The sequence below is a fragment of the Pangasianodon hypophthalmus genome, chromosome 7 (genome assembly GCF_027358585.1).
Source record: "Pangasianodon hypophthalmus isolate fPanHyp1 chromosome 7, fPanHyp1.pri, whole genome shotgun sequence".
NCBI lineage: Eukaryota > Metazoa > Chordata > Actinopteri > Siluriformes > Pangasiidae > Pangasianodon > Pangasianodon hypophthalmus.
The window spans coordinates 24,761,668-24,783,464 of NC_069716.1; the positions used below are offsets into that span (position 1 = coordinate 24,761,668).

The following is a 21,797-nucleotide window of genomic DNA, read 5'->3' on the forward strand; positions in this document are numbered from 1 at the left end:
CACTCCTACTAACATGGGCAAGTACCATGCCTTACCAAACAGCCATGCCTTGAAAATGTCCTAACCACCATACTTAGCATATAAAAAATGGTGCCGTGGTGGGTCATTAGTTAAGGATCTGGGCTACTGATCAGAAAGTTGGGGCTTCATGCCCCAGTACTGCCAAGCTGCCAGTGTTGGGCAATGTACCGCCAAGCTACCAGTGTTGGGCCATGTACCACCAAGCTGCCAGTGTTGGGCCCTTAAGCAAAGTCCTTAATCTTCTATGCTCCAGAGGCGTTGTATCAAGGCTTACCCTGCTAACCCCTCCTAACAAGCTGGGATATATGAATAAATTAATTTCACTGAACTGTAATCTATTATATGTGACAAATAAATGCTTTTTTCCCCTACCTTTTAGCTATCTTCCTCCTGCAGTCTGAGAACAAGGCAAACACCCATCACCCAGCAAATTAACATATGAAAGGTAGTCACAGTAGGACAGCCATCATCGACATACAGGCATTACAGAGCCCTGTAAATGTCCTCAGTTGGGGAGTATAGTTGTGTACAGTTCTGGAGCTTTTTAAGGAAGTTTACTGTTTACTGTTCTGTGTCAAGAGCAGTTTCATGCATTGATAATACTAAGAGACATTATTCCACAACAGAAAGTCTAAGAGCACAAAATTGGCCATGCTCTCTGGTTGGAAGGGATGTTGTTATTCTCTCTGCCCTGTCAATCACAGCAGCACTAATCATGGGCATCTGTGAGCTCATGTATATGTAAGAGGGCAGATAACGCTTTACTGTGAGTGTGTTATGCTGCGCTGTGTGCTGCACTGCGCTGTGACACTGCATGAGTCCAAAGGTGCGGAAGACTGGCTTCACGTGTCTTGGAAGAAGAACGTGTTAGCCTCTCCATTTTTTTAACCAACCAAAGAGACCACAGCCCTGCCCATTCTGTTTGTAAGCCAAGTTTGATGAATTCACAGGTCAAAGTTCACCTACATAAAGTTGGTGCAAAGCGAAAGTAACCGCTACAAGAAGCAAATGTGTCTTTCATGTTTTACGTCCTTTCCCCTTTAGTGAAATGGCTTTTCCGTTAGTGAATTTACTTCACTTTTGGTCTGACTGCTGCTTTAGTTGAAAAAGCAGAAAAGCATATGCTGCGTCCCAATTCGCCTAGTATCCATCCTAAATAGTACCCGAGATTATAATTAGTGTGTCCCAAGTCGTAGCATGTTGAAATGAGTATCCCAAAGGTACCCGGATGGTCTACTATTTCCAGTAGACTTTTGAAGTATGGATCCATGGACACTTTTTCAGCTTATATTGCCCACAACTCCTCGCGCGAGGGAGAAGGAGTTTTGTGACTTGGTTCGCCGAATTCAACCTGCAAACATGGCGGACGACTGTAACTTTGGTGATGCGTCTTCAGTATTTGAGAACAAACCAAAGTTTTTTATTGTCACGTGATTAATGGTTGGATGTTGTGTAAAAAAGAGGACCATGTTTATCTTGCACAGTCAGATGAAAAGCGCTTTTTAAACCCAATTAGCATATATACATACATATACAGTATATAGTGACACAGAACATATATATATAAGTTTTGCTTTTATTGTTACACACATCATTAGGCATAAACATCAGCACCAGTCTCCTCATGAAAGACCTGCATGTGGTAAATCTGCTTCTCTCAGCAATAAGGTAGGACTCATTTTAGAGAGGTGTAAATGAAATGTGGAAAAATCAAGGAAATTGTGAATTAAATTATATAGTATAAATTATATAAGGAATGACAAATGAAGAAAAGTTGAAGTGCAATGAGGAGTTTGTTTACGGTGACAGCGTGTGTAGCTAGGCAACAACGTAGCAAAATCGGAAATCCAACCATAGATGTTGGTACCTTTTAAAATACGATTACTACTTATACAATTAGACAATAAAAATTAGACAATAAAAATCATTCATTTGGCTGGCATATATGCTTTATAAATAAGTGAAATATTGGAATAGTCTTTCTTAATAGTTTTGAGTGAAAGTAAACCACTAACACGTCAGCTGAGGAACATTTAATTCCCTGCTCCTATAAGAAGTAGATACATTTAATACATTGCCCAAAAGGAAAGATGGCAGATGGACACTTTATAGAAAATGTATCAATATTCATACATAATAACAATCTGCACCAACATCTAATATCACACATCAACACAATCAGACAACTACTGACCCAGGACACTGGGACTCTAAATGAAACTAACCTTAGCTATATGACACATAAACAATTTGATTAAATTTGAATCTGACATTGGTAAGCAAACTTGCTGCTAATACATTTACATTGTTGTAGGCTCACAGTGCATTGTGGGTAACCCACATGATCACACGGCCACCAGGAACACCACTGTAGGGCTGCACAATGTATCAGTATACAGATATCATATAATGCAGACCAGTCTTTAACCCTAACACATCACAGGTTCACTAGTTTGTTTTCATTGGTATTTTACAATTGCAATATGTAGCAATATAATCTCAATATTCTAATTTGTCTGTATGACACATCCCTGAAAAGAAAAGGACGACTAAGACAACAATGTTTGTTCTTGCATTCTGGACATTTCATAAAATGGCAGACTTTATAATATGTACTATAACGTGACATGAACTGTACCATCTAAGAAAGAGCTTTAGCCTCAGATTCCTACCTGACATGCTAAAGAGAGTGATATTGAAACACTGACACACTCTGAACCTCTTGACATTACGACTCACTCCGAAGGGCAACGCAGAGTTTAATTGGCCAGCGCCGTGGCCTTATTTCGTGTGGAGAGCTTATTGGCTACCCTCGCCAGGCTGGATTAGAAAACGGACACTCATTTTCACACCAATAGTCTGGGCCTGACATCTTCCAGTGCTTGAGCACACACTGATTGAAACTGAAGTTGCGCTGAACACACAGAGATAAAACTGATTTAGCTAAGCCATAATCTCACATTTGGCAGCTGCTGAGACTGCAAAGGCGGCAGAGGCTGAGAGAAAAATCTCCTTTTAAACGGAGGAGTCTGGCATGACCGAGAGGAAAAAACACTGAATGACAAAGTAAGGGGACAGAACGGGAGAAACGGCAGAAGACTTTGTAGAGAAAACTTGCAGCTCTCCATCTGAAGTTCTAAAGGAAGAATTAATTAAAAGGAAATTTATTCCTCTCGCTCTAGGCCTAGTGCTCTGTGCTGCTTAATAGTGGGATAGTTAGCATATTAATCTATTTCATATCAGTTCAGTGATCAAGGCACAGAAATCCAGGCTATGGACAGGAGAAAACATGCTCCAAACTTTCACTGAAGAAGTTTCAGGTTTTGAAGGTATGTATCAGACCAGCCATTTCACTGTCGAGACAAAATTCTCACATCAACGTTGTCTTTATAGTAGGGGTCATCAGCTACCGTCCTGGAGGACCACGTGTACTAAGCCTGGAAATTAAAGGTATGGACAGCGATTTTAATTCAGAATGCTTTTATAAGAAAATAAGTTCTCCTCATATTCAATAAAATAGCTGCTCAGAGACGCCGGTCTCTGTGGTGCACTAAGGCTTTGTTGACATCCAACCAACCGGGTCAAAGACACTGATCTGCTCACCTGTCAATCATGTTACCTGTCAGTTCAAAATTCCTCAGGAAGTTTTGGGGAACTCCTCAGCATGTGTTTTGGGGTGTTGCATAAGAGGGACACTAGAGTATCGAAGAGAGGTTTACAACAGCTACCTTCAGCTAACCTATGAAAAAAATTGATTGACTACACCTCATGTGAGCCAAATTGGGTGTATTTGAGCAGGTGAATTCATATAAACAAAAATGCTAAAATACTCTTTATGGTGTCCAAAAAACATTGGACATTGGACCAAAACATTGGAACCATTTTATTATTTCTACTCAATTTTAACAATCTATAATTCCACATTCTGCTTTCTTTGGTTTCTAGCAGCTTGGAGCCCTTGTTGAGGCTGGTGTTGTGCTCATTCTCAACGTTAATTAAAAATAATAAATGAGCAATGAGACTCTCTGCCTCCTGTTTTGCCCTCTAACCACTACAATATCATTTCCTTAATTCTTTGATAATTTGGTGCTTTATTTTATAGGTCTCTGACCCAATGACGTAAAAGATGCCTCTTGTTTTCATCCCAGGTATCAATGAGTGTGTGAATGGGTGTGTGAAGCCCAGAGATGGGCTGTCAACCCATCCAGAGTTTGTTTCTGATGCATGGTGATCCACCTTGACCTTGACAAGGATAAAGTGCTTACTGAAGATAAATCATTGTATGAACTATTGACACATTCTCCTAATCTAGTGTCGGCTGAAATAGTAATTTTTTTTTGGCAAAAAATGAACTGAAGTTTCAATATGACGGACATTTCCTGAATAATGAATAATATATGATGCATAGTTTCTTGCCAACAGTTAAACGTGTAATTTCATTTTAACTTACATGAATAAATGATTTATAAGATAGCTTTTTCATAAATTAGCCACCAGAACTCTAAAGACTTTTCATACCTTTTATAATTTTTAAGCAGCCTATCCAGAAATGCTAATTTCCTTTCATTTATATTCACTGGCGTTCATCATGTTCTGGTCTTTAAATTGTCACTCTTATGTCTTTTCAACTTCGTGATGGTAATGTGGAAAATTGTAGGATATTCTGTGGCTCAGCTTTTGATTTAATGGAGATATTTAAAGCTGGTCTGATGAAATAGGTTATTGTTGCTTCACTATCACCATATCACAGTGTAATTATAATTACATTACAATGCTATTATATGATTAGGTAGCATTATGCATTTTTTGCCAACTAGCATCTGCGAATTTCTCATTTTTCTCTTTTTATCACTAGATCCACACATTTAAGTTGTTGTTGAGTAGTGTAACCTTTAAAGAGCTTCAATCATTAGTTTTGTCTGTTTTTATGATAAAATATTTAAATTGGATGAATACAGGGAACAAATCTCAGACAAGGACCAAAAGCTCTGTTAGAAGGAACATTTTGTCCACATTTGTTCTTTGCCAATCAAGAAAAAAAAAACGTTCAAGAGAAAGGGTTAAACCTCTGTTTTCCAGTATAGGGAGCAGTGCCGCTTTGTTTTTACGCTTTGCTTCTGCAATTAAAAATTCAATCGAATTCAACTGTGACAGCATTTGTTGTTGACCTTTTAAAGTGTAGCCATTGAGATAAACCGTCCATTGAGCCAATAAGCATCTCCGTTTGTGCAAACACAAAGGAAAATGTATGTTTGTTTTATTTCATAAACATTTATCCTAACGTAGTGCCACTCCAACCTCCCAGTAAGCATAATTTATACGCAGCCACACAAAACTGGCAAATGTAACCTACAACCAGGTAATCTGACCTCTGGCGGATGATATGGGCTTCACACTTTTTGTTCTTAAACAGAAGAAATTAAGTTAAATTAAGTTTGTTTCACTTATTATGCAAATTATCATAAATTTGAGTGGGTGTGGCTAAATGCAATTTTCTCTAGTTTCAGAAATAGAATCAAGCCTTAAAATAATTCTTTCTACACCTTATTTTCCAAGAGTCATGCTTGTTTTTGTGTGCAAAAATATGAATAGGTCCCCCAGGTGGTCAATTTGAATAAGATTGCATCAGTTATTAGTGGGTCACTACCTGAACATACCATTCAGGTTTCATGACGATAGCTCAATGTGAACCCTGCCAAATTCTTGCTGAAAGCTGATTGGTCAACAACGGCCATGTTTTTAAATTAATTAAGTCATCATCAAAAACTCATTTACAAATTAGTACATAGATGCACCATGCTAAATTTTAGCTCGATCGGACTTAAGGTTCCTGATTAGCAGTTATTTGACCTTAGCTCTGTCTCCTATGTATGACCGTGTCCCCAAACTTTGCTTACGGGCTCAGAATCTCCTCCTGTATATGCATTTCATACGAATCTATGCAAGCACTCATAAGTTACAACTGTTTGAGTAAATAAGGCTCCACCTTATTAGTACTGATTGACAAGTGGAGGCCATAATGTTTACAAATGTCAACATGTTTTTACTCACACCCTGCTGAGTAGTTTGACACCGAACTTGAAGATAGGCAAAAATAGGCACCGAAGATGAAGATAGGAAAAAATCCTAGGACAAGTTCACAAAAGTAGTCTTTGCATATTATGCAAATTAGCGAAAAATCTAAGTGGGTGGAGCTAAATGGCTCTTGAGGAGGGCCCACATGGTTTGGGAGGACCCAAGGAATTAGTGGAAATAAGAATTTTGTTGGTAGGACTCACAGTTCATGAGATATTAACCAAAACTTAAAAGGTTGCACTCTAGCGCCACCATTGGGCCGATCTGGCCCATCTCGCTTACCTGAGTAGCGGGAGGGAGTACTACCGGTTGACCAAGTTTCAAGTCTCTACGACTTACGATTTGGTCTGCATGATTTGTTTTAAGGAAGAAGAAGAAGAAGAAGAAAGAAAGAAAGAAAGAAATCTTAACAATTACAATAGGCTTCCAGCACCTTCAGTGCTTGGACCCCTAATAATAAAATCTGTTTCCTCAGTTTTTAACACCAGTACAACAGGCTAAACCATTTCTTGATTACATGATTCATTTAGTGTGAAGGGAAATTAAATTGTTTTGTGAATTAGCTAGCTCAGGCTTGTATTTTAATGTGAAATTGTGTTAAATGTGGTAACTGAAACACCTCCCAAAATGCCCGAATGTAGAAATTGGCATTCTGGGTGAGAGAGAATGAAAAGTTGTCTCCTGTTTTTCACCTCTCCTCTGACTCACGAGATCGTTTTTCAGAGTGGGAGGAGCCTGTAAGCGTCCTTATAGGGCTTTGAGGTGGTTTTGAAGGGGAGCTGGAGCTCGCGCAGCGCAGTCCCACGCCTCACTTTACCACACACTCAGGCACTGTCTCGCTCGCGCCTCACTTCGGCACGCGCACTCCAACCTCCATCCATCCGTTCACCGATCGCGCGCGAGGAGAAATCAACACTTTGAAGCTTTCAGGACTGAGAGAGAGAGAGAGAGAGAGAGACAGGTGCTGCGCGCGCGTAATAATTTTATCTTTAACATTTTATCCGACTATTATTTTATTATTTTATTACTAGTTTTTATTATTATTATTATTATTATTCTTTTCTGGAGAAATACATGCCTGTCACCGCTGCATTGTGGGCCGTCAGGACGGATTACAGCTTGATTTTTATTCATATGGACAAATCTTCGCATCTCTACGACCGGCTATAACAACATTAACATTAACCCGGAGGGTTTAACGGAAACCGTCACATTTAGCTCAGACACCTTCGCCTTGCCTTCACACAACTTCACTAGGCAAGTAAAACAAATAAACCTTTTATTCCCTTCATTATTTTTCTTCTACCCTGCCATTCTCCGCAGCTGTCTGTGGCTCAATTCCAATTCTTTCTTTCTGTTTATTTGGAGATATAGTGCACTACATAGGGTGTAGAAGGCTGTTCATTCCCACCCCGCGCAGTGCACGTATATAGGCAGCACGCAGCCATTTGAGATCCGACCTCTGGTTTATTTATTTAGCGTTCTCTAAGGGAAGCTAATTCCGTTACACTGCGGTAAAAAAAATAGTGCTGCTAATTGTTAGCCTCTAAAACAAAAGGGATATCTATTACTATCTATTACTGTTTTCACTGTACACATGGTCCACACAGAGTATAGAGTATATACAGCAGCTATTAAGCGTTATAAACCCTCTCCACAGGTGCTTGAAGTCCATCATTGAAGGGGCTTTGAAGAAAACTGGCAGAACCTCTTCAGTTTAACTGAAGAAAAAAAAAATCACAAATGCTTCCTTTTTTTGTCTGTCTTTATGAACATGGTCCAGCTCTGCTCCCTAATAGGTTACATCTCAAGAGTGTATGGTTTAGAGTTGAGAAATCTTTCAAAATGTTGCAAATATGTGCAACATCCAGCTGGTATCAGCCACTGAGGGTTTATGGGAACTCATTTTTTAAGTAGGCTAGGCTAGTCTAATTAATCTTCCCTTGCTTGTTAGTGGGGCACATACACAGCTAAGTCCCCAGTGTTGAATTAACTCTGTGTTAAATTAATACCTGTAGTATAAAAAACAAAACAAAACACATTTTTATAAGTCCTGTGTACTGGTATAACCTGTAGCAATAACATGTTCATAGAATATGAATATGAACATGGCTGGAAGATGGATATGAAGTCTACATTAACGCTGACTAATGTTGCAGAGTCATGTGCAATTTCACACTTGTTAAATTTGTTTGTGTGTTTAATCAAGTAAAATGTGACATGTTATTTTTACGCTTGTCTGTTAATGTCTTGTTAATCACCAATTTAACCATGCACTTACTGAGATGTTCTGTTTCCTCTCAGCTGCCCCTTCGCCGATGGGCTCCGTATCAGACTGCGTTGTCTAAATGAAGTTCCTCCGCCATGCAATGTTCCTGGAAGGCTGTGATTCTGCTTGGCCTGGCGTCCATTGCCATCCAGTACACAGCGATCAGGACGTTCACGTCCGAGCCCTTTCAGATCTGTCCCGTGCCGAGCTCCGTAAACTGCAGCCTGGCTCAGGAACCGGAGACTTTCGACCGATTTTGTGATGACTTTCCTTATTTCCCATACAACGCTTCCAGAGCGAAGACTCACATTCTCATTCTGGCCACCACTCGCAGCGGCTCGTCTTTTGCCGGCCAGCTCTTCAACCAGCACACGGACGTGTTCTATTTATTCGAGCCTCTCTATCACGTCCAGAATGCCCTGCTTCCTCACCTCACTCACAGCAGGTACACTTCAGATCGCAGGGTGATGCTTGGAGCAAGTCGTGACCTTTTGCGCAGCTTATACCACTGCGACCTGTATTTCTTAGAGAGCTACATCAAACCTCTGCCTGCAAATCACACCACAGATAAGCTTTTCCGGCGAGGGGCGAGTCGGGCGCTTTGCTCGCCGCCTGTCTGCGACGCTTTCAACCTCAATGAGGTGAATATTGATGAGGGTGAGTGCGTGAGGAAGTGTACCCTCCTCAACCTTTCCCTGGCGGCTGAGTCTTGCCGAGAAAGGCGACATGTGGCGATAAAGACGGTGCGAATCCCAGAAGTTGGCGATCTCCGCGCTCTAGTGGAGGATCCACGGCTCAACCTGAAGGTTGTCCAGCTGGTTAGGGACCCACGAGGCATCTTAGCATCAAGGATCGAGACTTTTAGAGATACATATCGCCTCTGGAGGATCTGGAGGGCCACAGGGCGCAAACCATACAACCTCGACCTGAGCCAGATTACGACGGTGTGTGACGACGTCTTACGTTCCATCAACACAGGCTCTGAGCGTCCAGCATGGCTACGTGGCCGCTACATGCTGGTGCGCTACGAGGACTTAGCGCGCCGGCCCCTCCAAAAGACCCGTGAGATCTACGACTTCCTTGGATTGACCATGGAGAAAGGGGTTGAGGAGTGGATTCGAAACAACACCAGAGGAAGCAACGAGGGTCTGGCGAAGCATAAATACGGTACTCTGAGGGACTCAGCTGCCAACGCTGAGAGCTGGAGGCTCAAGCTCTCGCACGACATCGTTGATTACACACAGACGGTGTGTCAGCAGGTTTTAGAGGAGCTAGGCTACAGAGCTGCGAACTCGCCCGAGGAGCTCAAGAACTTGTCCCTTTCACTGATTGAGGACAAGACCTTTGCACCCTTTTTGTAGCGAGTGATCACACCTACAGCTATTTTTCTACACTTCAACTGTTGCCTTAATTCGACATATTTTGCACTATGAACTTGGGAAATCGCTCGCAGTCACACAGTACAAACAGCACAAAAACAAACCAAAATATTCACTTCAGCCTGGAGGAGGCTTGGGGATGAGAATGGCAGATGTGTTCATTATGTTTATCTGGCTATGAAGTCCCTGTATTCAACCCATTGCTTTGATAAAGGTGGATGTTTGTGGAGGGAGAACTGAAAAACATATCCATGTGCTAAATAGAGGTCTGAAATGGTAACACCATGCAATAAACCTGTGAATGTCGCAGTCTCACTTTCTCAGCATTTCTCAATTACTACAGTTTGAAATATAATGCCGAAGTACAGTGCTTTATTGTATAGTTTTCACACAGAAACCTAGCTCCGTTTTGTAAAACTTTTTTTTTTCTCCCCAGAATGCATTGACCTTTTCTTCTGCATTAATGCGCAGTAGGCATTTTATGGAAATCATATTTTTTCTTCATTTCCCATTACCTTGCATCAGGAGGATTACAGAATCCAGTATGCATATTTACACAGAGCTGATGTAAACAGTTGAGTATCAGTGTAGATCTCTAATGGATAAAATGCAAATACAAGACTCACACATTAGGAGCCTATAACATTTTTTGTGCAAATGAAAAACTGCCAACCTATTTAATATAGGCTACATAGAATGAATCTAGATTTTCTTTTTGGTTTACAAATGATGTCCATCAGAAATGAGAAAATCCCCAAAACTATAACTGTAATGAGACTAGATGGATCATTAGCACATTTCATGATAAATAAAACAGTGGCACGGCGATGCAGCTGGTAGCGTTGCCGCCTCATAGCTTCTCGGTTTGATCCTGAGTTCAGGTTACTTTGTGGAGTTTCTGTGCATCATCTTCCCATGTCCACGTGGGTTTCCTCCAGGTTCTCCGGTTTCCTCTCACCTCCTAAAAACATGCAGGTTTGTAGATCGGCTACTCTAAATTGTTCCTAGGTATGAATGAGTGTGTGAATGTGTGTGTTGCACTTTACAGACATCCCATCCAGTGTGTGTTCCCGCTTCACACCCAGTGTCCCTGGGATAGACTGCGGATCCACTATGACCATGACCAGGATAAAGAGTTCACTGATGATGACTAAACGGGTCTCACTCTATACGTAAGGCTTGGGTGCTGTCACAGCCGCCTGATATCATCTTCGTCGTGTTTGTCTATAGATCACTGGTTCGCAAAGTGAGGTCTGTGGATGCCTATCAGATATTTTGAATGGGGTTCAAATCTCAATAACTCAAAACCAAGTGGGCTGTATAATAATAATAATAATAATAATAATAATAATAACTTGGATCTAATGTATTCTGTCAGTGGAAATTTCAGGAATAAAAAAAGCTCTACGGCACCAATAAATAACCAGATTATCATTTATACACATTTAAATAATGAGCCTTATATTTGAATTATTGGATTATTAACAAAAATAACGCTGTGCTGATGGGGACAGTGGTATTTATTTTACAGGTAAAGGGCTGAAAATTTCCAAAATATATCGCAACATGAATGAACCCCATCTGTATTTAGTGTCATTTCTCATTTCTTGACAATGCAATCATTTTTTTTATCTTTTAAAATGTATGAGGAAATAAAAATAAATAAATAAATAAATAAACAAGCAAGACACGGCTCTAAAATACAGAATTGCTTTAATTGTAGAATACAGCATCAATTTAGCAAAAATAGTTCTATAATAGACAAAAAAATCTACTTTTCTAAAGTTCAGTTTAGAGTAACAGAGCCTCCAACATAACAGCTCACTCACCAAAATCATGGAGATGGATACAGATGATAAGAGAGTTGAACAGCATACAGCGGGGAGGAGCATGCAACACGTCATGAGAAGCTAGGAATTGTGCACATGAAAAAAAGCACACAGATAAATCAGAGTATGAAGAGACAGAAAGGAGGAGAAACTGAAAGCACACTGTGTAGGAGATCTGTTTAAACTACAGTGGATGGGAGAAAATACAGAAAAATATATTGGTGCTGGATTTGTGGCCCAACTCTCCTAACCATAATAGCAGGTAAATTTCCATATACTGTAACTACATCTCATTCCACATGGTCTACCTGATTTCTGTCACAGCTTTATGAATTATGACGCAAATCTGGTTGATGTGCACTGCAGACAGGACAATTACTTAGAGCCTAACTAAGAAACCCAAACCAAACTTCTCTCCAGAATTTAACACCATTCAGATTAGATGCAGAGTAAATGTGGTCTCTTGGTCTCCTGTAAACGTTCCAGGACAATTTTGCCGATAAACAGCAATAAAACGTAACATGATATTCTGTCAGTAGGTAGAGATATATGTATGCAGATTGCCAGAAATTATTCTCTTGCTTAAATGTAGTCATTATGTAAAGCAACATGATACAGAGCTAATTTCCTGTCAGAAGTAATTGCATGTGAATATGTAATGGCAATTTTATGAATTACAAATCGATAGTCAAACTTGTAAATCTGCAGGTTGACTTGTAACAGAAATTTCAGGTTCTCGTTCCACATTTACGATGAATTTTTCTCACGTTTGCATTGACCTCATTTGGCTGACACTTTTGAGACAGGATATAACTAAGCACTTGAGGGTTAAGGGCCATCAGTAGCACAGTGCCTCAACCACTGAGCTACGTCTCACGGTACAGAAAACAATTTTGCATGCAGTTTCGATAGCTCTCAGTTGATGGCTCATAAGACTCATAGTACAGGGGTGGACAAATCATAAATTCATTAACTAGCCCACCAGACAAGTGATAGCTCTTTACTGGAGGCCGAGTAACCTAGACTAAAATGTGCCAACTAACATGCATTAATACAGACTATTAAAAATAAAAGAGTACTTGAATCCCTGGCACAGGCGACTTTATGCAGCCGTAATCTTTATCCTTTCTTCATAATGTCTCTGGCGATGAAACCAAAAGGCAGAAAGTCTTTGGGAAACATTTCGGCTATGAGCTGTGGAGCTACCCCGTTGCACATAAAGACATTATTTGAGTCTGAAAAGCGTCTTCATTTTTGCTCGATGGAGTGTTTAAGTACAAGGTGACTTTGCGTTTGCTAGCGTTAGCGTTATAGGACACTGCACTCTATTATGCTCTGTTTTACATTCCTTCATATTCCTTATTTTGCATTTTGTATCCGTCCGAGCTAATTAGTATCCCTAGTAAAAAAGTTCGTACCAACAGTGTGATGTAACAATAGTAAACCGTTTCAGTTAAAACTCTTGTAATCAAGTCGTTTGGACGTGTAGAAGGTAATGCGTAAACGTACCGTTGTGATTCCTGATCGTAAACACAAAACTGTAAAGGCGTAAATTTGGATTTGTAATTATAATGAAAGGATTGTATCTGTGACACACTTGCAGATTTACTAATCTAATTAAAGATTTGTGGGTCATAAAATTATATCGCCTTTACATACATCTACTTTCAACAGGAAAATATCATATGTAAGGTCCTCACTAAGTAGTTTTTTTTTTTTTTTTAAATCAGCTAGCTAGCCATGCTAGTCAGCTTACTAAGCCTATATAGGTGCTGCCCAGTGAGACAGGTACAGGTAATATGATATCAACAATCAAAATGAAGGGGTAGCCAAATATCACAGTATAGAAATGTTGGTGTTGTATGGGAGTGTGTCTTTCTCTCTTTTTTTTTCCCCCCATATGCAGTGTGAAGAATAATAGTAGTGTCCATGCCTGATGAAAAGCATAGAAATGACATTCTGCGTCTCCTTATTCATTCATTGCTAACCTGAAAGAAAAATATCCCAATTTCTAAAAATCATATAGCATATGTCTCATGTGGCTCAGCATTATTAGGAAACGTTAGTGTCACAACATTCCTTCATTCAGTCAAAGACACGAAGTTTCAAGACAGTAAGTGTGCTGCGTTTGGAATGGATAGGGCTTTTTTTGTTCATGAAAATGATCAACTGCAGGATTTATACACAGCCTCTGATTAAACGAGTGCTTTCCAGGATTGGGATGTGCATATGTTTTGTTTTAGTTTCCTGACCCAGCTCATGAAGAGACATTAGGAAAATGATAAGACATAAATGCAGTAATACTTAACTTCGATTTCACACTGGTTGGTCCTAATGTACAAATACGCCATATATCCACATTTGATTTTTTTTTTTTTTTGTAAGGATTGGATGTGTAATTCATGATGGATCTGTGATTTTTTTCCCCCAATGTCATGTAAATAGAGCGGTCCTTTCCCTCAACTATAATATTAGCAAAGCAAAAAGAAACTATTAGACAAACAAACAGTAGGAGAGCCCATTCATCAAACGCACACCAGCAGTAAATGCAGAAGTTGCCCTTTGTGCCATTTGTAGTGCTAATGATGTTTGTAACGTCAGGCACAAGAGGGCAACTTCAGCCAGAAATTTGATCTCGATCAGCATCATGTACTGTTTGGTAATGCTTAAACCCAACAGAGTGACCGTACACCTGCTCAGACAGTAACGGAAATGTCGAAGGAAGTAAACGTGCACCAAGCCGTCAGCCATGCTAATCTGATTTGTCCTTCTTCTTCGTCGTGACTTTACTGGCCACGGCTGACCCAACTGCCCCGACTCCACCTGTTACCACGGAGACGCTGCCCTTGACCAATCCCACCCCGGCTGCTGGGACACTTGTCACGGCCGTTTTGGTCAGCTCGAAGCTTTTGCTCCCCACCCAGGCCACTCCTCCAAGAGTGGCGCCCACTGCTCCTTTGGTCAGGTTAAAGAGGCCGCCTGTCATTCTCCAGACCACGCCCCCTTCGCTCTTTGGATGGTCCTTGTCCAAATCTGTGTAGAAAGGTAGAAAGTAAGTTTCAATTAATCGATAAGATGAGGTTGAGGATTACTAATAGAGCACATTTTATTGATTTAAATCAGAGCTGTCCAAATGTGATGCTGTACGGCTGGAATCAGAGGTGGAACAATACGACAAATTGCTTGGATGATAACCACAAAACACAACATCATGGTTTTCCTCCTTGAAACACTTCACACTTTCAACAAATTTCAACGGCATTAAATTCAACATAACGCTGTACCAGCAGTGCAGCTGTTAAAGTCTCGGTGAATATGGTCTAAGGCTACATTACAAGCTTCTTTGCACAACTGAGATTTTTTTGCTCAGATCAAACCTGCATATTCTTGATGGTTCACATTTTTAACACATATCTGTCTTTAATATGAAATTTCAATTTCAAAGTTTTCAAATGGACTTGTTAACCTTCAATAATTTATCAAAACCTCTCACAGTCCTGCGCTTCAGTATCTATTCAATATCCATATTCTGAGCCAAACTTGTGAAGGTGAATGAAAAACAGAGCTCATTTCCTGCGCAACAGAGGTTAATTAGCCAGGTGATGCTAGAGCTTGCCCGCCAAAGTGACATCGAAATTTGCTTGCTGCCAAAATAAAAGATCTGTATGACTTTACAGCCCGCTCCCAGCTTTATAATTTCAGTACCCGCTGGTATTGAAGGAGGGAATGTAAAATTACTATCCAAAAGTTTCCAGCTTGATATTTGGACTGGAGAAGAGGAGATTAAAAACTTAGCTCAAGGACAGAAGAGAAATGTCACAGTCTGCGTAAAAAAAAAAAAAAAAAAAAAAAAAAGCCTGTAACACTATTGTGATGGCTCAATTTATTTTTTTTTTTTACCAGACACTAAAGTCTCACAAAACAGGAGACAATTATACAGGAAATTAAGCAGTTAGGCATCTTGCATTTATAACAAAATGTCAATAAATGGCAGTAATTACTTTAACATTTCAGGACATATTTAAGATCGTTCTGCTTGTGCTGTGAAATATATTCAAGGCCGTTTCTTAAGCTCCGGTGAAAAGCGAGTTAATTCTATGTGTAATCACGCATGCAAGAAACCACCTTTCACACACGGAGTACTATTTAACATTAGACAAAAAAAAAAAAAAGAACTGCGGATTCTTATAGACCGTGAAAGTGAAGAACACTTGCAGATGCATGCTGATCCAATCAGAAATCACAGAGCCATATGGGAGATCTTTCCTGCCAACTGCTGTGATTTTATAACAAACCCAGTGAGAGGCTGGACTTGGACAACATTAATGTGGATGTTGACTAAATCCGAAATCCCATTTTGGGACTAATGAGCAGCAGATGGACAATTAATATGTCATACATCATACATTACACTGCGATATGCAGGATTTGGGGAATACAACATGGTTTGAGTTTTTGTATTTTGCGTGTTTCTTACTTATGGACGACTTATTCATATTCATATTCTTATTCTTTTACTATACTCCAACTATTTATTTGTGTATCCACCTTTCACCCATCCACCATTCTGACCATTCACTTAACATTCATCCATCCACCAATCCTCCCATCCATCCATCCATCCACTCAACTTCCCACCCATCTATCTTTCCGTCCATCTGTCTACTTATTTTCTCATCCATCCATCTTAAAAGTCACCCACTGACTCATTTTTCTGTTCCTCTGTCCCATCCATCCATCCATCCATCCATACATCTACCTTCCTTTCCATTCATACATCACCAATTAACCAACCTTTCCAATCCTCCACCCCTTCCTTCCTTCAATCATCCATCCATCCATCATCAACTGATTCATCCATTTATCCACCAATCCTTCAACCCATCCATCCACTCAACTTCTCACCCATTTCCATTCATCCACCCACTTATTTTCTTATCCACCCACCAACTCATTCTTCCATTCCTCTGCCCCTTCGAGCCATCTATCCATCCATTCCATTCATCCATCACCAACTAACCCACCCTTACACTCATCCACCCCTTCCTTCCTTCCATCCATCCATCCACCCATCACCAACTGACCCACCTTTCCAATCTTCCACCCCTTCCTTCTTAAAACTGACTCACTAACTTACCCTTCCATTCCTCCATTCCTCCACTCACCATTCCATCCATCCATGCATCAATTCACCTTCTCATCGGCCTGTCCATCCATCCATTTATCCATCCACTCACATTTCCATCCGTCCATCTTAAAATTGATTCCTCCCCCCTTCCATCCATCCATCCATCCATCCACATTTCCATTCATCCATCAATATATTCACCCACTCACCCAATGACCCACCTTTATCAATTCCTCCACCTCTTCCTTCCATCTATCAAAGCATCCACCCATTCACCTTCCCATCCATCCATCCATCCATCCATCTTAAAACTGACTCACTGACTCAGCCCTGCATTCTTCCACCCATTCCATCCATTCACATTCCTATTCATCTGCCCATCTATCCATTCACACATCCACTGACCCACCTCTTCCTTCCATTGATCTAAGCATCCATTCACCTTCCCATCCATCACCAACTGAGCCAACCTTCCATTGCGCCACCCATTCCTTCCATCCATCCACATTGCTATTCACTGTCCACTCACCCACTGACCAACCTTTCTCTTCTCCACCTCTTCCTTCCATTCATCCTGGCATCCATTCAACTTCTCATCCATCCATCCATCCATCCATCCACCAACTCACCCTTTAATTCCCCCAGCTTTTCTGTCCATTCAAGCATCCATTCAGCTTCCCATCCATCCATGCATCTACCCACTGACTCACCCTTAAGTCTCCCAGCCCTTCCATCCATCCACATTGCTATTCACTGTCCACTCACCCACTCACCAACCTTTCTCTTCTCCACCTCTTCCTTCCATTCATCATGGCATCCATTCAACTTCTCATCCATCCATCCATCCATCCGTCCATCCATCCATCCATCCACCAACTCACCCTTTAATTCCCCCAGCTTTTCTGTCCATTCAAGCATCCATTCAGCTTCCCATCCATCCATGCATCTACCCACTGACTCACCCTTAAGTCCCCCAGCCCATCCATCCATCCATTCACCTATTTATGCAATCATCCACACAAACAATAATTTCTCGTACCCAATTCCTGTCCCTTAACATCATATCTGGTAAACCTGACAGATTGTTTTTTCCCTACACTCCAGAGTTTTCCACCAGACCACAGTTTCTCAGTTTCCTTTCAACCTGCTCTGAATCTTATTTTTCTGGGAGAAAAAAAAACATTTTTGGCCCTCACATGCTGTGTAATAGGCAGACCAGATGCAGTCCCACACACCTCATGAAGCAGCAGCATCACTTCTGCTTCCTTTAGTTTGTCTGGCACACTGTAACAGCAGACATGTGAACCGAGAGTACCAAGCAAAACAAAGCACTGAACCATGGGGATTAAACAAATCTGAGGTCTTTTCATGGGACTGATTTGACTAAAATACTGATGGGGATACATTGTGTGTGTATATGTGGGTGTGTAGTACAGAATCAACACAGGCTGCCTGATATTTACTAAAACCTCTCATTTGATAAATGGCACGATCAACACAGTCAGAAAGAATACATTGTGATGCTGGAGTCATATCAGCCGATCTTTCCAAAATTTAAAATTGTTTTATATATTTATGCACTGGAGTGACTTCCAGACTCGACCACACCAAACAGAACACACACACACACACATTTGTGAGGATATATGAAACACAACATCATCTTTTTTTCCCTCTTGCTACTTCACTGAACTCCTTCTGACTCAAACAGTAGAGCACAGAAGAACAGGCACAGTCTGCGGGAGGTCAAAGTCGTGGAGCTGAGGAGAGGTGGGCCTGCTGTGTGGACGCTTCACTGCTCTCGCACTGGTGTTTACTGCATGCAGCGAGAATGAAAGCAGCAGGCAAATGAGCTTATTGCTAATAAGTGAAGCAGGGTCAACTCATTTGTGTGTGCATCCTGTATCACATTAGTCTTGGTTTGCTTCTATTATGTTTGCAATTATGAGTGTGAAGTGACCTTGGGTTTTGGAAAGGAACTACAGACTATAAAGTGTTTTTTTGCTGGCCTCTGTCAGGTGGTGAGGCTTATACAACAAATGAATCTGCTTACTTTGTAAAGAACAGATTTACAATAAAACAACCCAATGTGGAAATGATAACACCTTACAAAGTGCTGTTATGATAATGGATAAGATGGACGCAAGAAACACCATGACAAGAAGCACAGTTCATTTTCTTTTTTTTATACTGAGATACTTCTGTGTGGTTAATTCACTCACGTTTTTTTTTTTTTTTTTAATAAAATCTTTTCATTGACTAAATTTACTCAATTACTCTCATATTTTCACTGTGAGATTAAGCTAACTGATTACAAAGACTTTTTTTTTTAAACCAAGGGTGCCAATAATTCTGGATCTGACTATACACAAGTCCTACTTACTGGGGGAAAAATAGTTTTGCTTTCGCACAACTGAATGAGTTTGAAAGTAGGAAATCCATTTCATTTTATCTATCTAACCCCGTCCATTAATATACTATCATAGGCACTTCATAACTGTTGTCATGGTTACATGGCATTCTCTTGCTCTAGTCTTGATGCCTTTACTTAACACATTTCCAGGTAATGTAGTCTATAAATAATCACTGGTTATATTTTAATGTGTTTACACAGTATCAGGAGTATTGGATTATGAGACCCTAGAACACCAGAAAATAAAAACCTAGCCAGCCAATCAAAAGTTAGAATTCCATGTTTATTCTCATGCCTGTGCAAGCATAATTTGATGGTTTTTGCTATTGTATTAGCTGAAAAACATTTTTTTTCAGGTTTGCTCTCTATCGATCTCAAATGGACATTATGAATTTTCTGCAACCCAAGCCTCAACCAGCCTGCATTTCCAGATTTATAAGTTAGGACTACTGTAAAATTTGAACCTTTTATCACGTCAGAAGCATAAATTAGTCTTAGGCACATATAAAGAAATGCTGTAAAGAGAAGATGCCCTCAAAAATAATCAAATTAAATGTTTCTACATTAAAAAGACTAGGCAAGCAGATTTTTGCCAGACTGTCAATGGCTGCATAGCATTTGGCACACAAGTGTCAATGGCATTTCAACAATGGTGTGGCAGTCACTTAAGCAGGGTCTAAAAGATATATCCTTCTTATAAGAAGTCCTTGAGATGTAATTTAGAGTTTTCTCCAATGCTGTATGTATTAAAAGATGTGCTATGCAGAACACGTATTCATGTAAATAAACAACATAATGGTCGATATAAATGCAGCCAGTATGTAGCTACAGACGTCTTCATGCCGCAGTACATTTTCACACCCCTTCACTAAGTACAAGTTATTCGCTACAGTAATATTTCAAGCGTGGACACACACCTTTATGAAACAACACAACTTTAGCTAACCTAACTCTACTCTCAGTGACTATGACATGAAAGTTGGCTACTTGTGAACAAACTCAGCAGATACATATGAATAATTCCCTGCTTGTTAGCTAATGATATCTACATTAATATGTGACTAACATCAGACAGCTAGCTAGCTAAGCGCAGAACATGCATTCATGTAAGTAAACGACATAATGGTTTGTGTGTTTTTATGGATCAATAATGCAGAAGTCATGAAACAAACATCTAAGACAAAAATGGTATTAAAATAATTAGGGTGCCTAAGACTTTTGCACATTACTCTCTGTGTCTAAACAACCAATGGAATATTACTTGCACTGATTTATCAACCTCTAGTGAGAAAGGTTACATTAGCTTACATTTCTTGACACATCTTTTCAAAAAGCCAGGAGGTCAGTTTGAAAGGGCGCATCTCATTTTCGCTGTCACATCCAGCTTCAAACGATAGATGAGGAATAAAACAAGGCGAGACATGTTATAGGAAAATAATCTGCGCCAAGGTGTTGACCGTCACTGTTCGCCAGGTTTCCAAGTCACACTGTAAAATGTTTAGTGATTTCCTGCACAGCAGTGATAAACACACTGACAAGCTCTGGCTCTCTTTGAAACTTTCCACCATCATCGTGATTGTTGTCATGAACTGCGTCTCAGATAGAAAACTCTTCAAAAGTGTTTACAAATCTAGAAAATCCGGAAGACTGGTATGCAAAACAGAAGCTAGCTTCAAGGAACAAATAAGATTAATTAATTAGGAAGAAGTCATTGCTAAGCATTGAGATGGTGAAGATTTCTGTGAGGAGAAGGTTATTTAGACATTTATAGAAGGAGTTTCCAGTGTATGGGTTCATAACAGTCAGAGATAAAGCTGTAACTACGTTTTCCTGTAACATAACAAGCTTTTTTGTCTCATTAACTTCCAGAGAAAGAAAAAGAGGTTGGTGAGGCAATGTCTGATTATATCTGCTAGAGCAAAAGTGATAGGAGAAACATGTTTCATGGACGTTCCACAACATCAAAGGTATCTATAAACCAATAAAATGTATGAGGTGTTGATGAATTGTATTTGTGTACAAATTGTTGTGGCTCTTATATTAAATTCTTAACATTTGTGACACGACAAAATTAGCAACATAAAATGCAATCACAGAGACGGGGCATATAAGCTGTGTGTTCTGTCAGCTAGCTGGTTATTTCTGCCACTATAACTCGATATGTAATCAAATCGATAGGAAATGTCATTGCACACACTTGGATAATGTCACTTATACTGTACAATGAAGCGTTAATAAATGACCTCTAGAATGTTCATCTTTCGCTCTGATTTCCATGCTGACGTAAATCTAAGCACTGGCCATGCACTTTAAACTAGACTAAATATGCTGTTTTAGATTATACATTATAGACACATTATAGTGCATGTTATATAGAGTATAAACATAAAATTGCCTGCTGAAATGCCAAAAAAAACTTTCACATGTAAATGATTCAATATTAAATATGGCCACTTAATTGCAATTAGCACTGCTGCAGGGTCACACTATACAGAGAGAGGGCAGAATATAATTGTAAAAATCAACACAGTATATGTACATCCCACTCAACTCCACACTGTGACTCAGAGCAGAAATATGAGAGAGGGAGAGAGGGGGAGAGAGAGAGAGAGAGAGAGAGAGAGAGAATTTTCCTTTATGATGGATGGTTTCTTTAGATGTGTGCTGTTACTCCAGTAGGCAG

At 40.0% G+C, this 21,797-nt stretch overlaps 2 protein-coding genes across 2 annotated transcripts in view; one reads left to right on the top strand and one right to left on the bottom strand.

The window, feature by feature from the left end:
• The first annotated feature begins 6,624 nt into the window (after positions 1-6,624).
• Positions 6,625-10,063, top strand: chst1 (carbohydrate (keratan sulfate Gal-6) sulfotransferase 1). Its single transcript, XM_026946494.3, has 2 exons — positions 6,625-7,353; positions 8,401-10,063. The coding sequence occupies exon 2, from the start codon at positions 8,461-8,463 to the stop codon at positions 9,724-9,726; it is 1,266 nt and encodes a 421-aa protein (XP_026802295.1). The 5' UTR covers positions 6,625-7,353; positions 8,401-8,460; the 3' UTR covers positions 9,727-10,063.
• Positions 10,064-11,440: 1,377 nt separating this feature from the next.
• The window catches only part of zgc:101566 (Transmembrane protein 263-B-like), a 48,255-nt gene continuing 37,898 nt past the window's right edge, over positions 11,441-21,797 (bottom strand). Inside the window, exon 3 of the mRNA XM_026946506.3 lies at positions 11,441-14,606. Within this exon, the coding sequence (XP_026802307.1) occupies positions 14,326-14,606 (281 nt within the window). The 3' untranslated portion in view covers positions 11,441-14,325. The remainder of the gene's footprint in view (positions 14,607-21,797) is intronic.

Excerpts from the sequence above, each read along its gene's own strand:
- chst1 (XM_026946494.3), top strand. The coding sequence starts at position 8,461 with ATGCAATGTTCCTGGAAGGCTGTGATTCTGCTTGGCCTGGCGTCCATT.